The sequence below is a fragment of the Schistocerca serialis genome, chromosome 2, assembly GCF_023864345.2.
Source record: "Schistocerca serialis cubense isolate TAMUIC-IGC-003099 chromosome 2, iqSchSeri2.2, whole genome shotgun sequence".
NCBI lineage: Eukaryota > Metazoa > Arthropoda > Insecta > Orthoptera > Acrididae > Schistocerca > Schistocerca serialis.
The window spans coordinates 705859496-705884929 of NC_064639.1; the positions used below are offsets into that span (position 1 = coordinate 705859496).

Here is a 25434-nt window from a genome sequence, read left to right on the forward strand (position 1 = left end):
GGTGTACCGTCGGCTTCGACTTGGATTTTGTACGGTAATAACATCGATTGTTCCAAGTATGACTTCTACTATTGGCAAGTGAATCTTATCTACTTTTCATGGATATATTTAGATTCGTATTATTTGCCGCTACCTCCTATCTAATAGCGTGCATAGCAGAACTTACAGCATTGGCGCCATTGAGCCAGCAACAATGGTGATGGAAAGGGTGGTAGGTTCGACATCATGCACAGAAACCTCAGCAAGACCACCCACAACCGCCAAGAAATTCGTAAAAAATTACTGCTGTTCTTGTGGCAAACATTTCTCCTATACCCAAACCTTCCACGTTACTGAAGGCCAGATCAAGAAAGGTACACAAGAATCTAAAACACTGACAAGTTCTCCATACAAGGATCAATTAAGGCGTAGCACTAAACCTTCCCTTAACTTAAAGAGAAAGCTGGCTATAATGAGAAAAATCAAACAAGTGAAAAATACATACACCAATAACTGGTTTTGTGAAACAGATGAAAATACATTACTGACCATTAAAATTGCTACACCACAAAGATGTCGTGCTACAGACACGAAATTTAACCGACAGGAAGAAGATGCTGTGATATGCAAATGATTAGCTTTTCATAGCATTCACAAAAGGTTGACGCCGGTGGTGACACCTACAATGTGCTGAGACGAGGAAAGTTTACAACCGATTTCTCATACCCAAACAGCAGTTGACCGGCGTTGCCTGGTGAAACGTTGTGATGCCTAGTGTAAGGAGGAGAAATGCGTACCATCACGTTTCCGACTTTGATAAAGGTCGGATTGTAGCCTATCGTGATTGCCGTTTATCGTATCGCGACATTGCTGCTCGCGTTGGTCGACATCCAATGACTGTTAGCAGAATATGGAATAGGTGGGTTCAGGAGGGTAATACGAAACGCCGTGATCGATCCAAATGGCCTCGTATCACTAGCAGTCGAGTTGACAGGCATCTAATCCACATGGCTGTAACGAATCGTGCAGCCACATCTCGATCCCTGAGTCAACAGATGGGGACGTTTGCAAGACAACAACCATCTGCACGAACAGTTCGACAACGTTTGCAGCAGCATGGACTATCAGCTCGGAGACCATGGCTGCGGTTACCCTTGACGCTGCATCACAGACAGGAGCCCCTGCGATGGTGTACTCAACGTCGAACCTGGGTGCACGAATGGCAAAACGTCATTTTTTCCGATGAATCCAGGTTCTGTTTACAGCATCATGATGGTTGCATCCGTGTTTGGCGACATCGCGGTGAACGCAAATTGGAAGCGTTTAATCGTCATCGCCATACTGGTGTATCACCCGGCGTGTTGGTATGGGGTGCCATTGGTTACACGTCTCGGCCACCTCTTGTTCACATTGACGGCACTTTGAACAGTGGACGTTACATTTCAGATGTGTTACGACCCGTGGCTCTACCCTTCATTCGATCCCTGCGAAACCCTACATTTCAGCAGGATAATGCACGACCGCATGTTGCAGGTCCTGTACGGGCGTTTCTGGATACAGAAAATGTTCGACTGCTGCCCTGGCCAGCACATTCTTAGATCTCAAACCAATTGAAAACGTCTGGTCAATGGTGGCCGAGCAACTGGCTCGTCACAATACACGTCATCACTCTTGATGAACTGTGGTATCGTGTTGAAGCTGCATGGGTAGCTGTACCTGTACACGCCATGCAAGCCCTGTTTCAATCAATGACCAGGCGTATCAAGGCCGTTATTACGGCCAGAGGTGGTTGTTCCGGGTACTGATTTCTCAGGATCTATGCACCCAAATTGCGTGAAAATGTAATCACATGTCAGTTCTAATATAATATCTTTGTCCAATGAATACCGGTTTATCATCTGTATTTCTTCTTGGTGTGGCAATTTTAATGGCCAGTAGTGTATATTTTGTGAAATAGGTCAAAATCGATCAGTGGAAGACATGATTCAAAGTATGGCATGTAGGAAGCGAGTGCACGAAAATTACGTTGGATTTAGGAGGAATTCTAAAGGATACTTTTGTTTTAATCCACGTCTTACGAAAAAGAGGCTGAACTGCCTCATAGTTTGTCCCAACTGTACGCAAAGGCAATTATTGTATAATGTAGCCTAAATTTCACTTGATTCCACGACAATGCCAGTTTAGAAATGCACTGCATTTCAATATTGGTCTAATTTAGTTGTTTTTGTGTTCCGAACCAATATGTACCGTCCATATTGAAATTAATTTCCACTTAATCAACCCTTTATTTTCTTAATGATACTGTGTGGCCGTATTAAAATCCACCCAGTCGTTGTATACTCGAATGAAGGTGTTTAATGACGAAATTTCGGATATACGTTTAATGGACTATTCACGGAATTCAGCTGGTCCATTGACGGAAACGGGTATCCATGAATGAATCTTTACGGAAAATAATTCAGCATTTTTTTCTGATGGTGTTAAAGGTATTTCAGGACTAAACGTTACGCAGTGAATGTAGGTTACCAGAAGAATTCTGGGATTCAGTTTCACAACATTTGAAACACGGTCCATTGATGGCATACTTACCCGATATAAAAAAGGATTGGCGAATGAGAAAATAATGGACGGTTCCCAAAAAGGAACGGTCATCAGTGAACTAGTTTCCAAAGATGAACGAGTTAGCCTGCCTCCAACTACAACCCACTATGACAATTCCATTGTGTACTTGGCGTGACTCTGTCTCCTTTAACTCTTTTTGATACATTCTTGTACTTTTTTTTCGATTTTAGCCTCTTTCTCTGCCATTTTCAGCTTGACCTTTTGGTTTGTAACACCTTTCGCTTGTTTCTGTTAACAGTATCCTCTGTCCTGATCAGGTCGCTACACAGCGTATGCAGTTCGCATTCCAGTTGCGCACTTTCTTCTATAGAGGTTTCACCGTTCGCTCTGGTCTCCACCCCAAAAACAACAGTTGTCTTGGATTGCTTCTGTAATCGTGTTTCCAATTTGGAAATTTTTTCTGAATGTTTTGCCCTACTTTCTCACATTATCTATGCATTCTTCCTGCTCATATAATATTTGCCTTAATTTTTTAAAGTTCTTTATTTTGTTTCTCCCTTTCTGTTCAAACGTTGTGCCTCTTTTTATTATGTTCTTTGTGCTCTTAATCCCCCTTCTCAAATGTTGTGCTGCCCATTGTGATTCTTTTCCTCCTATTTCCCCACTAATGCCTTTATCAACTGTTCTCCTGTTTTTTCGTTAATCCCTTCCATATCGTTAGTATTAGTAGGTGAATGACGCAACCAGCCACAAATACCTATTGAATGTATTATTTTACTGGCAGCTATCATGCCCATCTTCAGATACCTAATATTTTCGGTACGTAGATGTTTTGGTTTACAGCATGTCGTCTGCTCCACCTTGCACAAGAGTATTTGAGTATTTTGTGCCACTTTATCAGTTGTTTCATTAATAAAAATACGCTTAAGTGCTTGCATTATATATATATATATATATATATATATATATATATATATATATATATATATGGTGCAAAATAGTCGTGTCCACTTATATATGTTCCAGTAGATGTTGGTTCGTTTTGTTCCTAACAACTATTTCCTCATTTTGTCGCCATTCACGTGACCCTGAACAAGGTGTGTCGCTGTATGCATCCTATTCCCCCATTTTAATTTGACTACTGTCTAAAAACGCCGAGTCTTTAAACCTGTCCTTTTGTTCTACCTTGCTTTCCTCCTGTTCGTTGTTTGCTCCTCTGAATAATTTGTTTATTTCCGAAATACTGTTAGCTCGCAATGGTACTAGCTGGAACAATTGCTCCTTTAGCTCAAGTATACAGATCACTCCCATCGTCACACGTTATTCCGCCTGGTAAGTATCACAAACGCGTGATAATTCTGCCCAAATAGCAGCAATGGTGGGAAACTACTGCGTTGCTTCATATGACGCTTACTTTTCATCTTTTGCACTGGTGCAGCTGTGTACCGTGGCATGCTCTGCGACTTCGAAGGCTGCTCCATGGTTTTCTTGCAGTTCCTTCCGTCGTTTCGCTTTAGCAAACATATTCCATTTATGCAATTCGTTTTTTTAGAATTTCATTCCAATTGAATCCAGACGCTACCCTTCCGCTCCATAATGCGGCATGTGTCTCTGATTCTTTCACGATCACGATTTTATTTTTTAAATTTCTCTCAGCTTGCCCTCCCCGCGTACTTCTTCAGCTAAGACCGCTCAGTCGCGATCTCGGTCGCGGCATGCAAGACTCTAATCGATGCAAGGAGGAGTAATTACCAGGTAGAGATGTACTGAGTCACACGACGCACCGAGTCATCAGAAGGGTGTAAATAATTCACCAAGTACAGCAATTATTCCAACACACTATTTATTACACTAAAATTCGCCATTTTTCACAAGAGAAGAATCCATGTATACATATTTGTAATAATGGCCCTGTACCAAATCTCGCATTAACCCTGAGACAACCAAAAACAAAAATATGAGTTCTTGTCTCGGGAGCCGTACGCCAGTTAACTGCGTCCCCTCCGCTGTCCAGCAGAGATCTTCATAAGGCGAAGACGCCTTACACAATCCATGAGTGCTAGAGAGCCCGTGCGACCTTAACTTAGCTCTGTAAATACTCCCAGCAGATGTTAAGCGCTAACTGGCTGCCTTGAAGACCAGCCACCAACTGACCCCCGTCCACAACTTGGGATTCTTTCACCATATAAAACACAAATGATATACTACCATACTCTTCATTTAATTTTAAGATGCTGCTATTGTGATTTGGATTCCTCAATGAAGTTAATTTCAGGATTCACTCCATTTAGAAGTTTTTGCATATAAAATACATTTTGGCAGGTAATTAGCAATGTACTATCACCAACACAGTGAAACACCTGGAATGAAGTGAGATGGTAACAGGACACAATTACAGCTAGGGTAATGCAGAACACTACGACTTGATAGCAGTGCTGGCTGCAGCAGTAGTAGTGTACCTGAACAATCGCTGTCCTAAGACTGCAGAGCTGCAGCGTAGGAAAGTGATGACGCAGTGTTTTGGGACACACCTTACAGCAGTGATGCATTAGTTGCGCAGCAAAGTCTAAGAGATGCATAATGATAGTGGTTATTCACCAGGAGCATTTTTTTTAATAGCTAACGACTTCATTAATCTCCCCATCTGTCACAGATCCAGATAAACTCAGAGAACATGCAGGGAAGCACTTGGAGTGCACTTGCGCCCACAGGTCCAATGCCTCTCTGCAGTTACATGGTGGAGCAGAAAGACAAGATGGAAATGTTGTGGAGAGCCAGCAATCTCACTCGACAGTGTCCCATTCTCAAGGTATGTAAAACAGAGTCTTTCTCATTATGATCTCCGCTCTCTGCTATACATATTTGCAATTATTGTGAGATATGTTACATGATAAGGAATTAGAACAGTAATGCAGAACTTTTAGCTATTAAAAGAGCTTTGAGACCACGTTCTCACGATGTTATCATATTTGAATTCGTCAGTGCCTGTACCGTTCAACACACAGAGGTAAGACCGGGTTCATTATCGTCATTACACATCAAGGAACTATCCGTAACGGATGCTCTGATTCCATTTCACGTCAGCCGCTCCAATCAGCGATCAATTCTTATTGATCATGCTTGTCACACACCCATTTCTGATAATTATGAATGATTTTGTTGCCCGTTTCTGATGATTATGAACGATTTTGTTTTTCTCCAATATAATCCATCTTCCAACATGATGGTAGGTACAGATCAATGATTCAGTTCAGGGGGAGAGGACTAAGGGAGTGACAGTTTGTTAGCGTCTTCACCCCACACCCTCCCCAAATATGCAATGTGATTATAATTAAAGGTCCAGTTTCAAGACTCTGTAATAAAGAAAAGAAGAACTGCTCTGAATAAAGTGAAATTTTAACGGAATACTGTCTAAGAAGGGGTAAACAGAAAACACTGAACGAAATTTTTACCACTAGATGGCGCTGTAAGGGGCATAATATACAAAATAAAAAACGTGGGGTGCACAGTTGTTCCTCGGTTTGCCTCTGAGGCGCTCAGCATAACTGTCTCCATGAAGCATCCAGCTCTGTTGTAAAGCTCTTTTACGTGAACGATGACTGTTGACCGGTAGCTCTGTGGATGGAAGTTTCGGACACTCATAGGTATGAAAAAAAGCATTGATCCGATGTCTGCCAAGGGTCTGGAGAAAATGATTGCAAAATCAGAAGAGACAGGCTCTTTTGAAGCGCAATATGGTAGAGGGAGGGAATCAGTTGATCCGGCATCATTAGAAGATGTGGCCGCAGTACTGTAGGAGGGGTCGAATGGTGGTGTCCAAGCACGCAGTGCACGAGGGTGAATAAAATTCTACGAAACATCCTGAATTACTATCCATACAAAATTATCCATGTTCAGGAGTTACTCCATGCTGACCTGGCAGTAAGACAAACATCCGCTCTAGAATTTATTACTCGCATGGAAGTGGACAATAATTGGCCATGGAACAATCTCTGGAAAGACAAAGCCCATTTCCATCTCCGAAACAAGTCGATAGGCAGAACTGCAGAATATGGGCAACGGAAAATCCGCTCAAACATCAACCGGTACGGCTTCATTCTGCAAAGGTGACTTCTGTAGTGCGGGTTATTGCCGTTGTTTGTCTTAGGGCAATATTTTTTCGAGGAGATGGATGTTGCCTCTTTCGTTACCTGTACCGTCATTACTAAACACTGTGATAGTCCTTTGTGCACCAACGTCACTCCAACCCTTCAACAGCGTGGATGGGCGCATAGGATTATTTTTATGTAAGATGGTGCTTCTCCGCACACTGCACAATCAGCGACACGGTTGCAGAGGCGTTTCGGAAACGCATGAACTGTCTGCCGTTATTTCCTTACAGCCTGGCCCTCCGGATCTCCTTACCTTAATCCGTGTGACTTCTGGCTATAGGCTCATCTGAAAGATGTGCTCGGTGCCCCGACAGCAAACGTAGCTGAATTGAAGGCATACATTGCGCAGCGCATTCTGACCGTGACCGCTGAGACACTCCGATCAGTGGTGGAACACGCAGTTCCTCGATTTCAACCTGTAGCGGAAGACGGTGCACAGCATACTGAACAAGTCTTCCGCCAGTCTCACTACAGTTAAAAAATATTTCATTGTTGTCCTACATGCGGTTTTTGGCCTCAGAATAATTATAAACCCATGTCACTGTTGCTTTTATGCAGTTTTCGGCCTTAAAAAAAAAGAAAAAGAAAGCCCTCCGTCTTCAGGCCACGAGTGGCCTACCGGGACCATCCGACCGCCGTGTCATCCTCGGTGGAGGAAGCGGATAGGAGGGGTGTGGGGTCAGCACACCACTCTCCCGGTCGTAAGATGGTATTCTTGACCGAAGCCGCTACTATTCGGTCGAGTAGCTCCTCAATTGGCATCACGAGGCTGAGTGCATCCCGAAAAATGGCAACAGCGCATGGCGGCCTGGATGGTCACCCACCCAAGTGCCGACCACGCCCGACAGCGCTTAACTTCGGTGATCTCACGGGAACCGGTGTATCCACTGCGGCAAGGCCAATTAAAACAACGTTTTTTCCATCCGATTTTGTACGACTTTGCCGTGGCGGATGGACTTACCTAAATAACAGTGCCACAACTGTTGAATACCAAACTTGCGCGGTCATGCACATTAGACAGTATGATTGGTTCAGTGTGCAGCTTGCAACATAGCGGTCGTGTTGCGATTGCGTGTAGCCGAAGTCAGTTACGTCATGACGCTTACATCACCATACGGCAAGAAAACTTTTGTTAAATTTTGTTTTTCCATAACCTATCCTCTCTTCTTCGATAATAATCCATTGAAATTTGACGTATCTGAGAAGGCGATCCTTTTTCTTTCTTTTTTTACAGCACTTTCAAACTGGAGTTTTACTAATAATCATCTTGTAACTTCCGTCACCCCTAGCTTTGACAGAGCATGGTTGGCACGTATTAATAATAATAAAAATAAAGTAGATAATATGCTTTAATATAACAATAATTTGTTTACACAGGTGGTTAGTACATATTTTTAGCTCAAAATCCAGGAAACTCTTGTTCAGAGAAACACGAAATATAGAAATCATTATTTCAATACTTATGTAGTACATGTGTGACACTATTGATTTAAGAACTACACTCAAGCGCCAAAACAACTGGTATAGGCCTGCGTATTCAAATACAGAGATATGTAAACAGAAGAAGATTTCTGCGGCCGGCAACGCCTATATAAGACAACAAGTGTCTGGAGCAGTTGCTAGATCGGTTACTGCTGCTACAGTAGCAGGTTATCAAGATGTACGTGAGTTTGAAAGTGGTGTTACAGTTGGCACACGAGCGATGAAACAACGTATCCCCGAAGCAGTTTCTCGAGTGTACTCTGAATATCAGGAATCCGGTAAAACATCAAATCTGCGTCATCTCTCCGACTGGAAAAAGATTCTGCAAGAACGGGACCAACGACGACTGAAGAGTTCAGGGTGACAAAAATGCAACCTTGTCGCAAATTGCAGCAGATTTCAATGTTGGGCCATCAACAAGTGTCAGAGTGCGATCCATTCAACGGAACATCATCGACATGGGCTTTCGAAGCCGAAGGCCCACTCGTGCACCCTTGATGACTGCACGACACAAAGCTTTGCGCCTCGCCTGTGTCTGTCAACACCGACATCGGACTGCTGATGACTGGAAGCATGTTTCCTGGTCGGACGAGTCTCATTTCAAATTGCATCGAGCAGATGGACGGGTACGGTTTCGGAGACAACCTCATGAACCCATGGACCCCACATGTCAGCAGGGGACTGTTCACGCTGGTGGAGAGTCTATAATTGTGTGGGACGTGTGAAGTTGGAGTGATGTGGGACCTCTGATACGTATAGATACGACTCTGACTGGTGACCGTATGTAAGCATCCTGTCTGATCACCTGCATCTATTCATGTCAGGGTGCTTTCAGATGTACTTGGACAGTTCCAGCAGTACAATGTGACATACCACACGTCCAGAATTACTACAGAGTGGTTCCAGGAACACTCTTCTGAGTTTAAAATCTTCCGCTGGGCACCAAACTCCCCAGAAATGAAGATTATTGGCATATCTGGGATGCCTTTCAACTTGCTGTTCAGAAGAGATACTCTTACGGATATATGGACAGCCCTGCAGGATTCATGGTGTCATTTGCCTCCAGCACTACTTCAGACATTAGTCGAGTCCATGCCACGTCATGTTGCGGCACTTCTCCGTGTTCGCTGGGATCCTACACGATATTAGGCAGGTGTATGAGTTTCTTTGGCCCTTCAGTGTATAACAGCAACAGCCGCTCTCAACTTTGAGAACATTATAAATTGACCAATGTAAAGCCGAAGTATACACTCTGTGTTATCAATATTCTGCTTTGCACTATGATCGTGAACTCATATATGCAGACTACGTCTAGACGAGCATATTAATGGAGGAATTTTGTTTCCTTCCGTATTTCTGGCATCATTCTGGAAATAAGAATTTGTGTTATTTTTTTCTTGGTGGAAGGTCTTTTCTTCGTTAGTGTCTTTGGACTTTTGCGCCGCATCAGATCTGTTGTTGGCAGCAGGTGTTGTGAGTCTGGGAACGGTTGCCTTCCTCTGGCTGCAGTGTCTTCTGCAGCTGGCCAGGCTGCACGCCTAGCCACACGGACAGGCCCTCAGGCAGGCAGCTAAAAACTATCTGTATCAAACGTACTCCATTATTTCTAGAATTACTTGCCGTTTTTGATACAGTTTTAATTTCCTCTGAAATCCGAAAATTAATCTATCTAAAAATATAAATGTTATCACGAAAATGTCATATCCCCATCACAACGCCCTCTACCCACCATTAGATCCATCCCAGCAGGGTAGTCAGGTGATGAAATGTTGCTCTAAATTCATTCCTCAAATTTGCTACCAATATTTATATTCAAAAGGGAAAATATGAAGCTCCTTCATTTGTTTTTAGATCAGTGAATTTCACCAGAAATAAAATTACTGAATATGAGTTAAGTGCAAAGTCTGAGCCAAAGAATTAAATAATCTTTATACCTACGAAAAGTTTAATATTAAGTACAGGTTTGGTTAAGAAATATGTTCAAAAAAGAGCAAAGTTCGTTTGCCAATTTCGAAGAATGCAAATGATAATTAAATATTTTCATCTGCTTGATCTAAATAACGAGATTTTGGATCACATGAAACTTCCAAAGTAATTAGTAATATATTTAATTTTAATGCTAAATAAAATTCTGTAGTGAACCACGCAAATCTCTCATTTACTGAAATAACTACTAACTGTGATTCAGGCTGATCCTGTCATATTGTTTCACGAATCACTTGGCTGTGAAAACCTTTAAAAAAGTTAAAACAGTAACGCTGGGGTGACATAAACCATGAGATAGCTCTTAATATCGTGGTGGGTCTCCTTTCGTACAGCATCTGGATGTGGTAAGGACTCAACAAGTCGTTGCAAGTCTCCTTCAGAAATATTGAGCCATTCTGCCACTATAGCCGTCCATAACTGCGAAAGTGTTGCCAGTACAGGATTTTGTGCACGAACTGGCCTCTCGCTTATGCCATAAATGTTCGATGGGTAGCTAAATCACTCGCTCGAATTGTCTAGAATGTTTTTCAAGCCAGTCGCGAGCAACTGTGGCCCGGCGACATGGGGCATTGTCATCCATAAAAATTTCATCGTCGTTTGGCAACGTGGAGTCCATGAATGGCTGCAAATGGTCTCCAAGTAGCCAAACATAATCATTTCCAGTCAATGTACAATTCAGTTGAACCACACTACCCAGTATATTCCACATAAGCACAGTCCACACCATTATGGAGCCACCACCGGTTTGCACAATCCCTTGTTGACAACTTGGGTCCGTCGCGCGGTCTGGGACATCTTGTCACGGTTAGCTCGGTTTTCTCCGTCGGAGGATCGAGTCCTACCTCGGTCATGGGAGTGTGTGTCGTCCTTAGTGTAAGTTAGATTAAGTAGTGTGTAAGCTTTGGGACCGATGACCTCAGCAGTTTCGTCCCATAAGAACTTACCACAAATTCCCAAAACTTATAACTTGGGTCCGTGGCTTCGTAGGGTTTCTGCCACACTAACCCTACCATCTCCTCTTACCAGCTAAAATCGGGACTCATTTGATCAGGCCACGGTTTTCCAGTCGTATAGGGTCCAGCCGGTATGTTCCCGGGCCCAGTGGAGACACTGCAGGCGATGTCGTGCAGCTAGCAGAGACACTATGTCGTCTACTGCCATAACCCACTGAAGCCAAATTTCGCCGCCTGTCATCATTTCTGGGGTTATTTCACTCCGTGTTGCTTGTCTGTTATCACTGAAAACTCTAGGCAAATGCCACTACTCTAGGACGTTAAGTGAAGGCACCGATCACTGCGTCGTCCTTGGTGAGAGGTAATGACTGAAATTTGGCATTCCTGGCACATTATTCACACTGTGGATCTCGGAATATTGAATTACCTAACGATTTCCGGAATGGAATGTCCTATGTTTCTAGCTCCAGCTACCATTCCGTGTTCAAAGTCTGTTAATTGTCGTCGTGCGACCATAATCACACCGAAAACCTTTTTACATGACTCACCTGAGCACAAGTGACAGCTCAGCCAATGCACTGCCTTTTTGTATCTTCTGTACTAAATACTATCGTCGCCTGTATCTGAACATATCGCTATCCCATGACTGTTGCCCCTCAGAGTATCCGCTTATGCTGGTCTTGATAGGTCACTTTCTTGTTTGTTTTTGTTTATTTTTTCAGCTGTGGAATCATTTAGTTAAAGTTATAACAGTCTCCATAGCAGAATAAGCAAGAAAGGTGGCACGTCAGTTGACTCTCATTAAAACACACTGAAGAGCCAAAGAATTTGGTACATCTGCCTAATATCGTGTAGGGCCCCCGTGAGCACGCAAAAGTGCCGCAACGCGAGGTGGCATCGACTCGACTAATGTCTGAAGTAGTGCTGGAGGGAACTGACACCATGAATCCTGCAGGGCTGTCCATAAATCGTAAGAGTACGAGGGAGTGGAGATCTCTTCTGAACAGCACGTTGCAAGGCATCCCAGATATGCTCAATAATCTTCATGTCTGGGGAGTTTGGTGGCCAACGGAAGATTTTAAACTCAGAAGAGTGTTCCTGGAACCACTCTGTAGCAATTCTGGACGTGTGGGATGTCACATTGTACTGCTGGAACTGCCCAAGTACATCAGAATGCCCATAGGACATGAATAGATGCAGGTGATCAGACAGGATGCTTACATACTGTCACCAGTCAGAGTCGTATCTATACGTATCAGATGTTCCACATCACTCCAACTTCACACATCCCACACAATTATAGACTCTCCACCAGCGTGAACAGTCCCCTGCTGACATGTGGGGTCTATAGGTTCACGAGGTTGTTTCCATACCCGTACCCGTCCATGTGCTCGATGCAATTTGAAATGAGACTCTTCCGACCAGAAAATATGCCTCCAGTCATCAACAGGCCAATGTCGGTGTTGACGGGCATAGGCGAGGCGCAAAGCTTTGTGTCGTGCAGTCATCAAGGGTACACGAGTGGGCCTTCGGATCCGAAAGCCCATATCGATGATGTTTCGTTGAATGGTTCGCTCGCTGACACTTGTTGATGGCCCAGCACCGAAATTGCAGCAGTTTGCGGAAGGGTTGCACTTCCGTCAAATTGAACGATTCTCTTCAGTCGTCGTTGGTCCCGTTCTTGCAGGATCTTTTTCCGGCCGCAGCGATATCGGAGAGCTGATGTTTTATCGGAATCCTTGTGTTCACGGTACACCCGTGAAATGGTCCTACGGGAAAATACCCACATCATCGCTAGCTCGGAGATGCTGTGTCCCATCGCTCGTGTGCCAACTGTAGCACCACTTTCAAACTCACTTAAATCTTGATAGCCTGCTACTGTAGCAGCAGTAGCCGATCTAGCAACTGCTCTAGACACTCATTTTTTATATAGCGGCCGCAGCGCCGTATTCTCCCTGTTTACATATCTCTTTATTTGAATACGCATGCCTGTATCAGTTTCTTTGAGGCTTCAGTGTATCTTTTGCGACTGTACGAAAAGTAATTATTCATAGAACGAGGAGAAGAAAACAGAAAATAATTATAAGAACAAATGTGATTTGTAAGCCTGACAAACTAAGGATGATAAAGAGAGAGCCAGTAGTCAGAGATGATGAAATTGCAAACTTCGAAGAAATAGCATGGAAGAGAACACAAAGAGGTGAAAGGTAAGGAATTGATGAGCAAAGGCATGATAAGAATGAAAAAGTGAAGGGTTGTCACAACTTACGCAAATAATAAAGAAAATCAAAAAATAAATAAACTGGAAGTGTTGAAAACAATTTTAGAAACATTGATGAAGGAGAAAGGAAGAAAGAAAAATAAACTGAAGAACGATAGAGATAGTGTAATTATGTCAGGTAACTGTTATGGACAAATCATGTGATGTGTAGCAAGTTCCCACTAGCACAATTATGTGGCAACAGTGCCTGTACTGGAGAACACCCACATGTGGTGACCAGAATTTTGGGAAGGATGAAATGGTGACTAAATACTATATGGTGAAGCTTGGTGAGTAGAAGGATATTATGTTGAAGCATAACTCTAATGAATATTGCAACTAATGGTGAAGTTAACTGATGCAACTAATTCGACAAATCAACCTGATATGGTGTAGACTTTTTAGTTGTATCTGACATGACTCGATAGTTCTGGGTACTCAGCTACTCCACCGCTTCGGCGACAAGAAGCTTCCCCTGCAACAGGACGGTGCACATCGACGTGTGGCCACCATGCCACATCGCACCACTCATGGCGCGCAGTTACCCCTAGGTGCAAGGTACCTCGGACACTCCGACGCTAAATGCGATTCCGCACGTTTACGATCGGTTGTATGTGAGAATGCGCAGTGCGTTGCCGTCAGAGGGGGTTACTAGTGAGATACTTGAAAGAAGTGACGCAGAAGTGCTCTTTAGTGTGTATCTGTGTGGCAGATAGTATACATACGAGGGCGGTTCAGAAAGTAACCTCCGATTGGTCACAGTGCGGGTTGTGGGGGGAGTAGCGACGCCATCTGTGCGTTCACGCACTCAACAGGTCAGTCGGCATCAAGCCATGGTCGAGTGAACGTCGTACCTGCGCTAGTTTAGTTTTTGTGGCAGTTTGAAATGTGTGCTGCAATAGAAAACCCCGCCAAATGTGAAGTGCGTGCTGTCATAAGGTTTTTTACAGCCAAAGGATATTCTGCAGCAGCTATTCATCGTGAGCTTTGTGCCGTGTACGGACCAAGAGTTATGAGTGAAGGAGTTGTCCGTGAATGGGTACGTTTATTTAAAAGTGGACGAGAAAACGTTCATGATGAAGAGAGGAGTGGTAGACCATCATTGGTGACTGACGAACTCGTTCAGATAGTTGATACAAAAGTTCGTGAAAATCGACGTTTCTCAATGTCGGAATTGTCTACTGGTTTTCCACAGATTTCTAAGACTCTCCTGTACGAGATAGTGACAGCAAGATTGGGTTACCGTAAGTTCTGTGCACGATGGGTGCCCAAAATTCTTACCGACCACCACAAAACTCAAAGAATGGCCTCTGCATTAGACTTTCTGTCACGTTATGAGGACGAAGGAGAACCATTGTTAAACAGAATCGTGACCGGTGACGAAACCTGGATTAAGTACGTGAACCCTGAGACAAAAGAACAATCAAAGATGTGGGCACATTCAAATTCACCTACCAAACCAAGAAAAGCCTCGCAAGATTTTTCTGCCAGAAAACTGATGGCAACGGTGTTTTGGGATGCCAAAGGGGTGTTGTTGGTTGAATTCATGGAACGTGGTACGACCATTAATCAAGACGTGTACTGTGAAACAATAAAAAAGTTACGACGGGCTATGTCGGAGTTGTCTACTGGTTTTCCACAGATTTCTAAGACTCTCCTGTATGAGATAGTGACAGCAAGATTGGGTTACCGTAAGTTCTGTGCACGATGGGTGCCCAAAATTCTTACCGACCACCACAAAACTCAAAGAATGGCATCTGCATTAGACTTTCTGTCACGTTATGAGGACGAAGGAGAACCATTGTTAAACAGAATCGTGACCGGTGACGAAACCTGGATTAAGTACGTGAACCCTGAGACAAAAGAACAATCAAAGATGTGGGCACATTCAAATTCGCCTACCAAACCAAGAAAAGCCTCGCAAGATATTTCTGCCAGAAAACTGATGGCAACGGTGTTTTGGGATGCCAAAGGGGTGTTGTTGGTTGAATTCATGGAACGTGGTACGACCATTAATCAAGACGTGTACTGTGAAACAATAAAAAAGTTACGACGGGCTATACAGAACAAACGCCGTGGTATGCTGACTTCCGGTATCGTTTTTTTGCACGATAAAGCCCGTCCTCACTCTACTCGCAGAACAACGGCCCTTCTTGAGTCCTTCAAGTGGGACGTTATCAACCATCCACCTTACAGCCCAGACCTGGCGCCAAGTGATTATCACCTCTTCATGCATTTGAAGAAATGGCTCGGGTCACAGCGGTTTGATGACGACGAAGAGCTCAAAGATGCGGTCACAGGCTGGCTCCAGGCACAAGCGGATGATTTTTATGCAGAAGGAATTTCAAAGCTTGTGAAGAGATACGATAAGTGCCTCAATCGCTATGGAGACTATGTAGAAAAATAGTGCAAAGATGTAGTTGTAAGATGTATATATTAAAATATTTTTATTTAACTTGGTGTATTTTTTTAAATCAACCGGAGGTTACTTTCTGAACGGCCCTCGTATAAATAGGTATGTTTCTGTTAACTGCCAAGGTTTGAGAGTGTGCTCAGTTGATTCTATTTATTTTTCCTCTTATATGTAAATTACCTCTCCCTCTTGTGTCATGACAGTTATGATTCTAATAATAGGAGGTTCTGGTGGAATGTAGATGACTTAGGAGGAATGGTAACAACCTGTAGTGTTACTGATCTGGTTTTTACCTCGTCAAGTTTCATGAAATTTCTTCTTTGATCATCCTCCTGTCACTATTGGATTTGGCGAACTGTTATTATGGAACACACATAATACTACGAACTTATTTATTGATCTGCTCATATTTATTCACATTAAGTTTCATTTTTACTACCAGGTTTGTAAAATAGAGGAGCCTCAATATTTTAACACAGATCAGAAAGCTGCACCAATTAACAAAATTTTCATTCAATTTACTTGTGGCAAGGACCGACATATTACGCTACACAGTGCTAGTTAACTGACATAGTAGCTGTAAACTTTAACTGTCCAACCACGACTGATTGAAACTACGAACACGATGCCTATTGGCTTATTATAAACATCCCTGTTTGGTGAAACAGAGGACTACTATATTTTAGTTACTAACATAAAACACAGAAACAATAAAAAGCATAGAAATACAATAAACAGAGAAGTAAATATGTTTAATTATACGCTCCATAACTATAAAATAATGAAATAATAGTTACTACTTTATGAGATAGAAGTTTTAATGCGTACAGAATTTCCTCAAGTTAACCAAGAATTTTCCAGATAGTAAATTTTTAATTTGAATAAACATCAAACTGATGTATTGTTTTAGTGAAAATTTACAGAAAAATCAGGACTACTAAACTGTAGAACTAGTTTTTGGTAAGAATTACATTTTGAGATTGGAACATTCTAAAACACGAAATTTTAAACACAAGTAGCTTCTGAAATACAAAGTTTCTGCGAAAAGTAAAACATTTGTTGAAAAGAAAATGGAGGCAAATCAACTACATCAATCTTGAAGCAAACAGTTTGTGGCAGTATTGAGGTTTGAGATGCACTTAGTTTACAGATATCTTAAATTACAAACACTTCTTTAAATAAAATGTTTCCATATAAACTAGATATACTATTATCATCAGAAGTCAGTTAAATACACTGTGAATAATGAAACTTAATGAAATATTACGACGGGGGATCGGAAAGTAACGTACAATAAATTTTTTCCCCTGGTATTGCAGGTGTAATGTTTATTTAACCGTATGTAATTCAGAGAAGCTGATGTTGGAGAGAGGGATCCAGAGGGCTGTGAAGCAGCCATTGAAGTGAAGCATGCTGTGCCCATCAGTGTGTTACAACACTGGCTGGTCAACTCTGCTCCTGGACACAGTTCAGCTAGTTGGTGGTCTTGTCCACATGAAATTCTGAGCATAAGTTGCAGAAGAGCTGGCATATGACGACTGTTTTCACAGGTAGCCTCTGATGGAGTATAATAAGCCTTTGATGGGACTTGGATAGGACATTCTGGATGGATGTATTGGACAGGCCCCACACCTGTGTCTTCCACAGATGGCAAGGGTTTGGGAGTGAGTGTGGCATAAGAATGGACCAAGATATTGTGTAGTTTTGGTAGTAATGGAATACCACTTTGGAAGAGGTGAGAGGAATTGTGAAAGATAGTTAAGGCCCTGGTCAATGTAGAGGTGCGTGTCAGTGTCTCAGAAGTGGTACACTGGGCTGAGGACTACCTGACTAGACAAATGGGAGGCAAGATGTTGAGGCTGTGGAGAAATGAAAATAGGGTTTCTTGGTCCTGGATCCAGATCATGAAGATATCATCAATTAATTTGAACAAAAAAAGGGTTTTGGGGCTTTGGGGTTAGGAAAGATGACCCATAAACTAGCTGGCATAGGATGTGGCAGATTTTATAGGAGGTCAATGGCACAGTAAATTCCTTACCTGTCCAGTGTTGGACAGCAGCCATTGGTGAGAAGCCAAGCATCCACAAACAGCCGAGAAGTACAGAAGCTACTATTTCTCATAGGCACCTCTACTCAGCACACATCACAGCACTCAGATTAGCATGGACGTGGGAACACTGCACTGTCATTGCATTCTCAAAGGGTGCAAAACAGCCATCTTGACCAGTGAATCATAGTACATGCTGATATTAAGCTATTAATATGTCTAAAGCAATATGGCACAATGTATCCTGTGTAAAATGGCAACATTCAGTTACCTGGGAGATGTTTAAATAATATGAAGTAATATCCCTAACAAATCCATGAATGTCCCACACAATTAATCAGTGTAGGAAAAAACTACCTGATAATGCCATATTTTTATTTACCTAGAGCACTGTGGAAGCAAGTTGTACATTACTGTGAACTAACTTCACCCCAAGAAACTAATACTAATCGACTTGTATTATATTGTTCGCTATCAAACTTTTTCCCACTGTGACTTAACAGCAGTGGTACTCACTATGTAATCACAGTCACAGTAGTCTATAAAGAAATGTTACAGAATTCTGGTGTATTTCAATTTGACAAAAACTGTTTTAATTTTTTTTTCAGAATGGCATGTTCCTTAATAAATTTACTGTAATGGAAACAGTATTTCCACTAAAACTCACAGGAGATGACTGGAGAGTAGTCATCATACTTGTATATCAAGGTGAGGAAATACTTAATGTGAAAGTTGCTGTATCGAAGCTTCCAATAGAAAAAAGAGACAAATGTGATGAAGAACAGGAAGACGATGAGGAAGATGAAGATGGTGAATAGCAGTAGAAAAACACAGTAGCGTAGTTACCTCCAGTAACGGACATTTTCTGATAAATAAACAGCCTCTGTGGAAAGTGTGCTTCATTAGTTCTCTATTTCCCCCAGTTACTCCAAACAAATAAAGCAAAGAAGTGCCTCTACAAAAAACCTGTAACAGATGGTATCAAAAAAACATCCTTTTACATTCTGTGTTATCAAGAAAAACGTAGTCCCTGGCTTTGTAAGAAAAGCACATTTGCTATGAAAACGTTAATGTATATACACTGCAATACTGAAAACTTATAGACCTACACTATGTTTGAAGACACAAGTAAAAATTAACTAGTTGTTTACAGATTCTGCCCACTTGTATTTTATCTTTACAAAAAATAAATGAGGCTGCTTGTATGGGTTGGAAGTATTTGTAGTGGTTCATTTCCCCCATCAAGATTTACAAGTTCAATAACAATGTATGAGCAGTTTAGCAGTTTACTACAAACTTTGCCTTGAGCTACACTGGAAAATATTGTATACAAAGTCTATCACTAATTTAATGAAACTGAATTCTGTAAATTTCTGTCAATTAGTAACTTTCAACTGTTTGGCTTTATACACAGCTGCAGTCATTCCTCCACTGATCCAAATATTTATTCTTGCTTTTATTGATGACGCTGCACAGGAGCGTTTCCTGTTTTTGACTTGCAATAGAGTCTAAGAAAAAATTTGAAGTGGGCACTGAGTAGGTCAATTTTAATAAAATTAGTCACACTTTTGAAAGTCAAACAATGCTCATGCACTCACACAATAAACATTTCCTTAATAATGCAAGCTGCCTATTATCTTTGAGGTAGTATTAAATGGAATTTGAACACAACATTTTTTATGAAGTAGTGAACGAAGAGATGAATAACAATAATCATACACAAGCACTGAACACAACATATATTTAACTCATTGCTTAGTATGATTTAGAAACGGATTCTTTTTCTTAGCAACATGAAAAGTATATAGGCAATTAGCATTCACATCTACATAAGCCTCGAAATAGAAAAGCTTCCACCTAAAAAATAAATACATGAAGTGCTTGAAAGGTTTAATGCAATAAAACGATAGAATGCGCCGTCCTAACAGGTAAAAGTAACAATAATATTTCTTACCTTATATCAGAATTTTTGAAGAAAATCATGAACATGGTCTCTCCATGACAGTTTGCCACTTACCTGAAGATCTAGGAATTTTGATTGTTTTGACTCACTTATGATATACCAATTCTGTGTATCCAAAACGTCAGTTGTAGTTTAACAGTGCGTTATAAACTGTATAAACTAAGTCTTACTGTGATGTAGCATCAGTTTTATTTTCTACAAGCTATGAACGTGGTCTCGAACTACACTATTTGATACCTTGCCTATGCTGCACTCAACATCCTTCACTACCAAGCTAGTGTCATCAGCAAACAAAAGTGTTTTAGAGTAATATGTCACGTTAGAAGGTATATCAATTATATATATAATAAATAGCAGGGGTTCCAGATTTGACCACTGGAGCACTCCTCAATAACCATGCCCCAACCAGACTCCACATCATACCTCCTCTCAGCACTGTGGAGAATGACGTTTTGCTGTCTGTTCTTAAAGCGTGACGGGAGCCAATTGTGAGCTCTCTGTACGTTCATATTTTTAGGGATGGTTGTGGGACTCGGTTGTTTGATAGAGGATGTCAAATTAAACACCTTCCAGCCGTCAAATTTCCAGCCTTATTTTGTTTGGCAGCCAGTTTTAGCCTTATACTGCATGATCTTCTGATCCCCTGACTGACGTGTAGGAAAAATCTACCTCGGTTGTGATCTAATCAGGGGCCAGCAATACTGGTTTAGTAGACACTTGCTGCAGTGATCACTTCAACTATCACCTGCCGACTGTTAGAACACTGTGCAGTAATATTTTGTGAGCAACCTAACTGAACACTTTAGCTGAATCAATGAAGACAGCTGCCGGCCGGGGTGGCCGAGCGCTTCTAGGCGCTACAGTCTGGAACCGCGCGATCGCTACGATCGCAGGTTCGAATCCTGCCTCGGGCATGGATGTGTGTGATACCCTAAGGTTAGTTAGGTTTAAGTAGTTTTAAGTTCTAGGGGACTGACGAGCTCAGAAGTTAAGTCCCATAGTGCTCAGAGCCATTTGAATCAATTAAGACAGCTAGAGTTCACAACTTTTTGTTTAATCCATCCAGTGCCACACACAGAAAATAGAATATAACTTTTATAGTCGCAATATCACTTCTGAAACCAAACAGTACATTTGACAGGAATTTATGTGATCTGAAACGATCAATTAATCTTATATATACAGCATTTTCAATAACTTTAGCAATCACTCGATATGTAGCAGTAGTATAAATGTCCAATGCGCATGCTCATCGCATTCTTAGGTAATAAATTAATAAATTAAAATAATTAAGGAGAGAAATAATCAGGTGTAATCGTATCTATATGTACAGAATTGGTTTTTTAGAATAAGCTTGGTGGAAACAGCATCATGATCCGCATGGAGCATCACGAGATATTTGAATTCTAATTCAGGTTATTGATCTGCCTTGCTTGTGTAGCAGGACAATGTTGGTCACAGAAACACAAGTTACTAGTGATATGGACTCAGTCCACGTCGTCAGGAATATTCGAATGCTTGTGGAGTTTTACTACCTATGTCCTAAGCAAAAACACTGCGTAATTTGCTGAAGTGGACACCCCTTTTGTACGACCAGGAGGTGTATCAGGAAGCCTAGAAGGATAGAGAAAAAATAGTGCATGATAAAGTAACGTTTGTCATAGTTAGAAGGTATGAGAAATTCTGTCAGGTCTCATTGCTACAGTGTCTACAATGTTGCAATCAATTTAAGTTGTTATATTATGAAAAGCACTAAACATTCTTAAAGTATATGGTGTGACGTCACTGACACTCAAGACATGCAGCAGTGGATGAGACGCGCCATTGTTAGGAGGTATATGGATGTCAGTTGTAGCACTTGGGCGTGCGGCGAACGTTAACTCTACATTTATGTCACAATAAGCTTTGATTTTTGTCCACATTAAGTCAATAATGTCTCAGCAAGTAAAGTCGCGTAGGAAGCGAATTTGTTTGGTGTTGCCAAAATATATTTTGTTTTCTGACAACTCACACATACTTAGACAATGTCAGACAACATGCAAAGGTTAAGCTAGGTGCAAGGCCATCACTACAGTTCGTGTCAGTAAGTCGGATATTGTGATTATTCCAGTGTTTACAGTCCCTTCGTCCTCTTGTGGCCTTACAACCTAGCATGGATCTTTCCCTCCTCACCAGTTGCCTTCCAATCTGCCCTCTCTTTTACTTTCCTTCTTCTGATTCCTAGGGCTTCCTCGTCATCTAGCCGTAGTTTACGCGGTCTATGATTTGTTCAAATGTGTGTGAAATCTTATGGGACTTAACTGCTAAGGTCATCAGTCCCTAAGCTTACACACTACTTAAACTAAATTATCCTAAGGACGAACACACACACCCATGCCCGAGGGAGGACTCGAACCTCCGCCGGGACCAACCGCACAGTCCATTACTGCAGGTCTATGATTTAATCTTCTTCTTGTCGGTTTGTATTGGAAGATCTTCTTGGTAGTTCTTGTGCCCTCTATCCTTAGGATGTTCTCCCGTGAGGCTGTTCTTTTACTTTTAATTAGCCTTACAGTATCGGGTCCTTGTACGAGACTATCCAACTCATAATTGGTCCTTGGTCTCCAAATCTTTTTTTCAGATCCATCCATAAATTTTCAATAGTATTCTTCCTTCTAATATTGTGAGTTGTTGTTCACCAGCGCTGGTGAGCATCCATGCACCATGTATAGTCATTTTGAGCTATCATTTTCCATCCTAGACATCATTATCTTTTTTAAATGTATAATAAAACCTATTACCGTTTCAAATCCAGGAGTTTTATTTCAGTGCTCACGGAATTCATTTTCTTAATATTAGCCCCAAATTATTCAAAACCCTCTACTGGGTCAAAATCTTATGCTTATCAGTTATCCAGGTTACTGTCCCCTGTTCTATGGACTTTCATATGTTTAGTTGTTGGTTAGTTAATTACCAGCCCCCTATCCGTGCAGCTTCTTTCATTCCACCACTACTCTCTCCAGTGACATTCTTTGTCTACTGATAATTGCAACATTGTCAGCATATGCAGCCACCTGCGTGGCCGTTTTAGCTATATGCCCAGGTATTTGCAGGTTCCCTATAATCGCTTCTTAGGTCAAACTGAAAAGTTTTGTCGATAGAGCATCTCCTTGTCTGACTCCTTTATTGGCGTTGAAACAGTCAGTGCATTCCCCAACCACTCTCACCACTGCGTTGGAACCTGCAAGACTGCCATAATAACCTAAATATATTTGGATTTTATGCCAAGCTGAACTATATTTTCTAACATCTCTTCCCCGTTTAGGGTGTAGAAGGCCTGCTTGAAGTTTATGTAGATATTGTTAACTCCTAGGTTATATTCATATGCTTTTTCCTGTATTTGTCTTAGTATGAATATCTGGTCCACAGTTGATCTCTTAGGCTTAAAGCCACAATGATAATTACCCAATATACAATGTATCTTTCACATATGGGACTGGTCTACTCTGTAGCCTTCTACATAAAATCTTAAATACCACATTCAACAGAGTAATCCTTCTGTATTTAGAGCAAAATACCTTGCCGTCTTTCTTATATATGGACTGAGCTACAACTACCGTCAATTCTTCTGCAATTCTTCCTTCATCCCATGTTAAACAGATAAGATAATGTATCCGTTTCTGTGGAGTGATGCCCGCATCTCGTGGTCGTGCGGTAGCGTTCTCGCTTCCCACGCCCGGGTTCCCGGGTTCGATTCCCGGCGGGGTCAGGGATTTTCTCTGCCTCGTGATGGCTGGGTGTTGTGTGCTGTCCTTAGGTTAGTTAGGTTTAAGTAGTTCTAAGTTCTAGGGGACTTATGACCACAGCAGTTGAGTCCCATAGTGCTCAGAGCCATTTGAACCATTTTTTTTTTTGTGGAGTGATGCCTCCTTTCTTTAGCAGCTGGTCAATTATTCCGCCATTTCCCGAAGACCTGTGATTTTTTTTTGACAGTTAACCACCTGCTATACTTCTGAAAGAGTAGGGTCATCTGTTTTTGGTTCTATTATACGGTATATCCATTGCTCCCCGCTAGTGCAATCACTCTTTAATATTTCTTTAAATTATTATTTCCCCTTTCCTGTCAGCCGTTTTGCAACTTTATCCTTCAGCCCATTGTTTTTGGTCTATAGCTTTGTGTTTCTTCTTTTAGTTTCTTATAAAAGTTTCTACTGTTATAATGCTCTTCATATATTCTATCGCCCTTTTTAAGGCTTCTCTTTTCTCTTCCTGTGTAGTCTTGCCGCTTCTATTCCTTTTTTATTGTATGTAGCCTGGTTAATTCTCATTTTTCATTTGACACATTTTACTCTCGCTTCTTTCTTCTGTTGCACCCCCAGTCTACATTCATCATCACACCACTCCCCATTTCTATGTCTTTTAGATTTCCCTACTATAAACTTTACCACAGTTATGATATATTCTTAATACATTCCCATTCCTTATCTGCTTCATTACTGTGCTCCAATAACGGCAATTTCTGTTCAAATTTACATTCGATAGCTGTATCTCTGTCTTCCAGTTTTTCTACATTCCATTTCAGCATTCTCATAGTTTTCACTTCATATGGCATAAAATCCTTTTTCTTATTTTTACACTCACAAGGTAGTAGTCCGAGTCTGAATTTGCTCCCCGAAACGTGTGTACAATTTCAGTGCCACTTGGCATTCTCTTGGATAACAATATACGCTTAATTTGATTTATATTATTCGTTCCTGGAATTTTACAGATACCTTTGTGAATATTTTTTTCTTGGGAAACTGTGCTTACTGTTTTAAGATCATTGGTAGCCACAAACCTGGGAACTCTCAGACCATTAGTACTTGGTTCCTCATACAAGCTTTCCTCGCCAAAAAAGGGCGTGGGAAGTTTCTTCTTTTCCAAGCTTTCCATTACTATTTCCCAGGAGCATTCTTCTATCATATGCAGGTATCCTTTCACAGACTTCATGTAGCTGATCGTAAAAACTACCCACCACATCCTCATGTGATTCTTCAGTTGAAGCGTATATATACACAAAAATCGTGTTATAGAATCTTCCTTTTTTCTGAGGGTGCAGTTACTACTATTATATCGTGCAAAGGCAAGGATAGATTTTCATATGTTTTCGCTACCAGTATCATGATCTCCTTGTTTGTCACCTCTCCCAGAGTAACAGAATGTAAAATTTTGCTTCCGTATGTCCTTTCGCCTTCCAGTTGATCTGTTGGAGGGCAACTAATTACAACCCATAATCCAATGCTTCTTCGACTACGCTATTCATTGCTCCTAACTGTAGCAAGATACGTGTATTCCATGTTCCAAGTTTAAGAGTCCTTCCTGTATCCTTGCTCCATAGTTATTTCATCTTCGTGAGGGTGGACCAGCTTTTTCTGTTATCTGTACCATAATTTTTTCCAAGGCAGCAAGCATGTATAGTTGTGGCAGCTTAGCTACATAAACTCATGCATGAGTAACTTTTTGTTGAATATTGGTATTTTTGGGTTAAGAGTAATAAGTTAAGGTCACGTGAGCTCCATGAAATCTGACCATAGCATTTGTAACTTTGTGCAGTTGCTGTAACGAATCTACACCTACAAAACTGGAGGTCACTGGGCCTCGACAATATATTAATGTTACA

The 25434-nt window shown here is 41.5% G+C and overlaps 1 protein-coding gene across 1 annotated transcript in view; it reads left to right on the plus strand.

Moving 5' to 3' along the window:
- Positions 1–18798, plus strand: part of LOC126456345 (uncharacterized) — a 52012-nt gene extending 33214 nt beyond the window's left edge. Inside the window, exons 3-4 of the mRNA XM_050092097.1 lie at positions 5195–5350; positions 18442–18798. Of these exons, the coding sequence (XP_049948054.1) occupies positions 5195–5350; positions 18442–18651 (366 nt within the window). The 3' untranslated portion in view covers positions 18652–18798. The remainder of the gene's footprint in view (positions 1–5194; positions 5351–18441) is intronic.
- Positions 18799–25434: the final 6636 nt, after the last annotated feature.